The following is a 7,500-nucleotide window of genomic DNA, read 5'->3' on the forward strand; positions in this document are numbered from 1 at the left end:
CCTGACCTCCATCGATGTAGCTGAAATCCAAACCACCAGAGAGACTGAACCTGTCACTAATCTTTTGCCCACATAAGGAGAAACTGTGGCCCTCTGAGAAATCACTATTTCTTCACATTGAATTTTGAACGGGAACTGTGCATCTAGTTCAGTCCAGTAATGACATGCCATTTATATTCAAACGCATATTTTAGTTGACGAAAATGTCGTAGTATCATTACTCACAACAGTTTTCATCTGTTTTTTTTGTCATCTAACAATTTGAGCGGGATTGTCATGGAACATCTGAAAATTGGTTTCTTTAATGTATGCCTGAATGAAGTTTTTTTCAGGACCTGTATCTCGAAAATCGAGCCAAAATAGGCCTAAAATTTCTGTCTTTACTATTACTGTGTCGATGAACTCGTTGAATCTCAACTGACCTCATGTTGAGAAAAGCTTTATCACGTTCAAGAAACAATCTTAGAGTTTCCTCAACATACTCTGTTGGGTTCCTTTGCAGCATGTGGAACTGTGAAGCCGCTTGGTTAAATCTTGACTGATCAACCTTGCGATGGACATCATGGAAAATAATCAGAAGCAGGACTTAAACTCTCTCGAGGAACATACGGACAAAATCAAGTCCAAATCCAGAAGACTTAGGAACATTCATGGAAGGCAAAGACGAAGTTGACGAGCTAGAGGAAGCCAGCGGGCAATTGTGAAGCGGATTTGATACTCCTTTATGATAAAGAAATCTCTTCCCTAAACACTGAAGCACTAAAGGCAGAGCTGAATAGACGAGGACTCAAGAAGAGTGGAAATAAGCATAAGCATACATCAAAAGACTTTGGGTGTCAAACATACCTGAATATATCTCCAAAGCGATCGAAAACGACAGTAAAAGAGATATCAGTCAATGCATAGTTACTTGTCCAAGATCATGACGTAATTTCTTTTATTGAAGCCAAAGTAAGGGAGGTATGCTGCTATGAAATCGAAAAAATCAAAGCTGAAGCCAGAGTGATTCTTATGCACGAGATGGAATCTTGGTACACTAGTATGAAAGATGAAGCAAATAACCTAAGCAATGAAAACAAAAGCCTGATGACAGCAATTAGGCCCCAAAACAATTAGCTGCGGACCGCATTGAAAGAGAGATGAAAGTTGTTCCGGAAGTGTAAATGCTGTCAAGCTAAACAAGACAAAGAGATCATAGAACAAAAGGCAGAGAAAAGAAGAGCACACAAGAGCAGAAGCAAATGTCAAATATGCAAATAGAACAACCACAAGCTAAGCAACTTACAACTCTTCTGATTGGTGATTCCATGATCCAAAATATTCAAGGATGGAAACTACATGTAGGGAAAGCTGTCGGCCACAGAGTTGTCGTAAAGTCGTTCTCGGGAGCGAATACCAGAGCCATGAGTGACTACTTAAAACCTAATCTAGAGTACAACCCAAATCAAGTTATTCTACACCTGGGGACAAATGACCTTAAAACAAAAGAGCCACAACAAGTTGCCGATGCAATTGTGGATCTCGCTAGACAGGTTGAAAGATCATGCAATACTAGGGTTGTAATTTCAGAGCTTGTCTGTGGAAAGGACAAGTTAAAAGAGCAAGTGAAAGCAGTAAACAAGTGCTTAAAGAGGTACTGTCAGCAGAATGAATGGGAGCTAATTCAACGTAACGTATCTGAAAAGGGACTCAATATGGGAGGACCTTACTTTAACCCAAAAGGTAACCAACCGTCTTTTAAACAAGTCCACTTTATTAGTCCATTGAAATAATTTGCAATTTGTGAATGCTGTGTCTCTGGAATCTCTTAATGGCAATGCTGAAGAATCATCCATTTCTAGACCAGTCTTAAATGAATCTATAACAGATTTGCCACCTGATCGCAGTTTTAGAAAAGCCTCTCTTATTATCGATGGCCTATCCACTCACTTAGATAGGCTTATAGTTTATCTTTGTACTAATGACACCCTGGCTATTAATGAATCTAAGCGCGATGAGTCAATTTTGGATGGTGAAGTTAATATTTGTGGCTATGACATTGTCCAAAGAGAGGTGGGGGAGGTGTAAGTTTCTTTGTTAAGACGATCTTGAAAATCTTTGCCTAGAAATTAAAAAACCTTGATTCAAGCCATTTTTTGTTGTCACATGGTATAGGCCACCAGACACATTGATTGGCACTTGAAATTTTGTTAAGGAAACTTGCAAGAATAGTTATATGCATATTTGACAGAAAACGATGTTATATGTAAATATCAGTCTGGTTTTCTCACAATTCATTGGTTTGTCACTTCTCTACTTGAGGCTACAGACTCGTGGGCGTATATAACGTTGACCGAGGAAAAGTCCATGCAGTCGTCTTCCTGGACTTAAAGGGGCACTGTTGTGGACGCACATGCGCCAGGTTTTTTAATCAAAACTTGAAAAATTCAGTCTGAACTTTTCCAGTTTGGTGAGGTGCAGACAATGTGGAGGCCACTGTCGCACTGTCAACTGTAACAACACCAGTTTAAATATATACTTACTATATATATACTCAAATGAAGCTATGATCTTCGCAGTTATGAACGCAATTTTTGCGATTGCGTAGAGAAGCCTGAAAAGTTCAGGACTTCAACGGGGTTTGAACCCGTGACCTCGCGATTCCGGTGCGACGCTCTAACCAACTGAGCTATGAAGCCACTGACGTTGGGAGCTGGTCATATATATACTCTATATACTTACGAAAATCGGCATGGTGGCATATTTTAAGCTGCTCTTTTTATTTGTGGAAAAATAATTTCATTAATTCAGCAGAATCATCGTGTTTATGCAAAATAACTAAGGAGGTGTTGTGGAAGGTAAGTAGACAAACATGTTTCTGTTCAGAAAATAATTTACCCACCTTCACCACCTCTGCCCAGCTCAAACTGCAATTTTATCCTATTTGAAGCAATGTCTTACCTTATTTTCACTCTTTCGACACTTACGTTTCACTGTGGGCTGTGTTCGTGTGTTTCAACGAGCATCTGTGCTCCAACAACTCTTGGGCACCGTCTCAGTCCTGAGACGCATTCCATGATGGATCTTGCCAAACTGAAGTATGCGTCCCAGCTTCAGGAAGGTGCAGGCCTTTCTACATGTGTCCAAGTGATTGTCCCTGCTGTTGATGGTTCTTTCAGTTACCATGCCACCAACTCAGCAAGGAGAGCTGGGCAAAGGAACCAAGAGGGCCGAAAGATTTAATGCTAAGTCCTACCTTGAAGCTTTAACATCAGCCTGGGTCACTAGGAGAAAGCGAAAACCTACGAAATGCGGCGATGACTCGGTTCAGACTTTTCACTACAACGGAATTTCTTTCTGCACAACAGATTTTCTCTCTTTTCATGTTTGGCAGGGAAACTGCGACAGCAAGTACAGGTAATGGAGCAAGATGTGCTTGCTGTTGAGGAACAAGTGAATTTCACCTCAGCAAGTGACTCTGTGCTTTCATCCCTGCACCACATCAGCCACCCTATTCAAGTTGTAGATTAGTACAATGTTTCTGCTTTGGTGACATGCAAGGGGCTACTTCAGGTGCTATGTGAGTGGTCGGAGCTGGAAGTACCAGGCCCAGCGCTTCGAAGGAAAGCGCCTTACATAGCCGTCCATCTAGAAGTTGTAGATAGTTGCCCTTGTTCGTTAGAATAAAGGGCCCTGGATATTAGAAAGTTTAATGAGACTGGGACAACCGTGACAGAACAAAATTTTGATCACAGGGATTGTAGCTAGTTCATGGTTATTCCAGCGCATTCAACTAAAACGTGAACATAATATTAGCCATCCAGGACTGATCTTTAAGAAATGTTAAAGGCGCTGCCTTTAAGAAATGTTTAAAGCGTGGCATTGAAGAAATGCACAGAATTACATAGGGTGGTTTTTTGTTATCTAGTTGGTCATATTTTATATAGATGGCTGTGTTCAGTTGCTACTAATGATCCCTTATTTGGTGTGCCATTGTTAAGGTAAAGAAATAGAATAAAATGGCTGAAATCAGTTTGCCTTTATGTGTTGGTGGGTAGATGTGAAATCTTAAGTTTTTTGAAACTCAAGTGCAAAGCCATTGTATTCTTTTGACGCGTTTTCGACTATGCCGTTGTCGTAGTCGTTCCTTGAACGCCCTATTATTAGCAAAAATACCGCTATTTTTTTTTTTTAAAGGTCATAACTGGTAGAAAGAAGCAGTTTACAACGAGTGTAACGTCGTTTGGAAATCGCCGCACCGATCAGCATAGAGTTAACAGACAATACCTCATCACCTACTTTAACCGTGCCAAAAGTTGAAGGTTATCACTCTCCAGCAATCTTATTATGGTACAGTAATCTTTGGGCGTTCAAAATAGCGAAAACAGTATTTTCGTCGGCAGAATTTTGGTTCTTGACGAGGCCGTGGTTCGAAGAAGGCAAGTTCCGTGTTAATTTCAAGAATGGTCGCAATGCAAAAATTGACTTCACATGTCTCAGGCCGCGGAAAAAATTTTAACACAACATAGCAAAAAGAATGTACTTCAACGCAATATTAGTTTCAACATCAAATTACGTGTACCACTGGGCTTTTCGGGGATTTGCAATTTAGATAAATTGACTCATTCGCTCTACCGTTTGTACTAGGGTATTTCTAACAGCCAAAAACAGATATTTTACTAGCAGCTTTTCCAAAATAAATTTATGCTTTGGAAAGACCAAGAAAATGTATTACGATGCCCAAATTGCATTGATAGCTGTGATTGCGTTTATGTACACGAGCGATAACAAAATGCACCATTTTACTCTATTTCCGGAAGTGACATGGCGCTAAAATGGCGTTTTTGGAACTTCCATCGACTTCAGAAAAAAATAGGCGCTTCGAGAAGTAACTCGAAAGTAACTCACTATAGTTGTTATTTAGGCAAAATATAAAGGAATTCGAAATTTGATGAGTGACCACTGATTCTCGATATTTACAGAAATGGGCTCGTAATAAACGATTAATTAAATGAAACAGGGCTACAAAACAAAATACAACAGAATAACACTAGGTATAGAGAACGAACAGAAAGGTAAGCAAATGTAACAAACTTACAATAAGAAGTGCGATCTTTCTTAAAGCTAGGAATACAGCACAAAGCATGAGAATATCAACATGGCTGAACCAAGACGGTCAGGATCCTGATGAGCGTTTGGTACGTTCTTCATGTATCCCTTCAGTTGCCTCATCAGCGAACTGTGAAATTCTCACTTCTTTACCATTTGGTAGGTATATGGTGGATATATAAATGGAATATATGGATATAAAGAAACTACCAGGAATTTTTTTCTTTTTGTAGGCGTATTCGCAAATGAGTTTACTTTTTACAGTTGTTTGGCTTACCAAAATCAACATCTCTGACTACGTTCAACTTGCGAATTGATCTAATAAAACCTTTCAGGCACCCTACATTGCTCCCCAGTAGGATATAGAGAGCTTCATGACATTTGATTTGGAGCGTGGAATATCGAGAAGATAGCTATTTCTTAAATTCTACGAGGAAGACGATTTTGCGATGTGTGTTAGCATGCAGGGTGGTCATTCATTATGGTACACTTTGTATATCAGCTAAACACCTAATGGAAGGAAAAAGGGGCTTTGACGAATGGGGAAATGTATGCACTTCTTGACCAAAATATTGAGCTGGTCACACTTTAACTGTAATTTGATAGCAGCACTATTGTTTTCCACCCAATCCGATAATCTTTCCTCTACATGAGTTTACGACTTTATTGCAAAATGCTCGATTTGTTTATAAATCATAGCATACGCTAACAAATTAGAAAACACTTGAAAAAAAGTTAGCAACCATGGTTCTAAACGTTAATCTTAATTTCGAATCACTAAGCACTATTCTAAAGATGTTTTCTAACGACACGGGTTTATTTTGAATGCAGTTCAAGGTTTTCTTAATTTAGAATTTGAGAATCGCTTGAGACCGTTGAAACAGGAATATTTAGTTGGTTTTATAACATATTTTAAAATGGGTTCACAACAGTGAGGAAACAACATTCCTTTCAAACGCAATATTAAAGGGAAAGACGCTCGAATTTCAACGCCTGTTCTTCGACCATCGAATCTTTTAAAATTAGAAATGGGAGTTACTCCCTCAATTTGAGTTTCAACGCCTGTTCTTCGACCATCGAATCTTTTAAAATTAGAAATGGGAGTTACTCCCTCAATTTGAGTTACTTCACCAAAGTGAGACCAAACTTGAACTGATTAGATCTTACTCAGTGTTACTCATTGAGTCACGGACCGAGTGAGTTACGGCCACAATTTGAGTTACTCAGGGTTGCTCAGAGTTACTCTCTCTCAATTTGAGTTACTCCGGTATTTGGAGTTGCTTGGAGCTCTGTGTTGCACCCTTTCTCATTTTGAGCGACCTATTTTGATTAAAACTCACTTTGAATAAAACTCATTTTGAGCATCTCATTTGAGTAACTCATGATGAGGACATGGACTAGCGTGAGTTCGGGTCACTCCCATTCAGGAAGTTACTCTGAGCAACTCAGCTCTTTTCTTTCTTTTTGTTCGACTGGAGTAGGGATTGGTTATGGCTCAGACATCCTGTTGAACGGGAACCATAGACCGACTCAGACTGACGACGCATTTGGCATCACTGAGTAACCAGTATTACGTGGTAAAATTTCTCCTTCTATTTGGAGACCGCCTAAAATGGTTGGCCATTATCTCCTCTTGGAAGGCCCCACATATGAATGAATTAGGTATGAATTATTATGAATTATATATAGTTTGTGAATGTATGTTCTGTTTACCTTTCTGTATTTATTTTTCTATTCGTGACTCAAACTATCGCTTCACTATACAAGGTGCTAGCATTCATGCATATCTTTACCGCTTCAATAATCCCACCAATAGTATTTATCGGTATTGCATTACAATCGGCACATTTGCTGAAGATTTTGTGATCTGCTCGTTAAACCGTGAGAGCGCTATCAAACACCATGAAAAGGCGTGAGATCTTTCAGTGGCTCAAACTAAAAAAACTTTGCAATCTATTTTCTTCAAGACGTCCACTGTATGCAAGAGAAAGAAAACTGGTGGACTTCAGAATGGGGCTGCTCAGCTATTGTTAGCAGCTTTTCAAGTGCAAGTGCCGGAACATGCATTCTTTTTAATAACAATTTTAAATTCCAAATTCTTAATCAATTTTCCGATCCAGAGGGAAGATTCGTTATAGCAGACGTCAAAACAGAGGGAAAAATCTTTACTTTAGCAAATGTCTATGCGCCAAATGACAACAAACCCACCTTCTTTAAGAATGTACTAAATCAGCTTATCTCTTTCGACTGCGGTGAGATAGGATTACAACTTAGTTCTGGAGGTCGAAAAAGACAAAATAGGAGAAAACCCGACAACTCATAAAAATTCGTTAAAAGAAGTCATGTACATCGCCAATTTATTAGATCTAGTAGATATTTTCAATCCAGGTGCTGAAAGATTCACCTGGGGGA

The 7,500-nt window shown here is 39.2% G+C and overlaps 1 protein-coding gene and 1 pseudogene across 1 annotated transcript; both read left to right on the forward strand.

The window, feature by feature from the left end:
- LOC137999444 (bifunctional polynucleotide phosphatase/kinase-like) overlaps window positions 1-7,500 on the forward strand; it is a 244,082-nt pseudogene that overhangs the window by 192,669 nt on the left and 43,913 nt on the right.
- On the forward strand, window positions 837-3,890 carry LOC137978142 (uncharacterized). Its single transcript, XM_068825256.1, has 2 exons — window positions 837-1,722; window positions 3,374-3,890. Exons 1-2 carry the CDS (start codon window positions 1,242-1,244, stop codon window positions 3,508-3,510), a joined length of 618 nt encoding a protein of 205 aa, XP_068681357.1. The 5' UTR covers window positions 837-1,241; the 3' UTR covers window positions 3,511-3,890.

Source organism: Montipora foliosa, chromosome 1 (assembly GCF_036669935.1).
Source record: "Montipora foliosa isolate CH-2021 chromosome 1, ASM3666993v2, whole genome shotgun sequence".
Lineage (NCBI taxonomy): Eukaryota > Metazoa > Cnidaria > Anthozoa > Scleractinia > Acroporidae > Montipora > Montipora foliosa.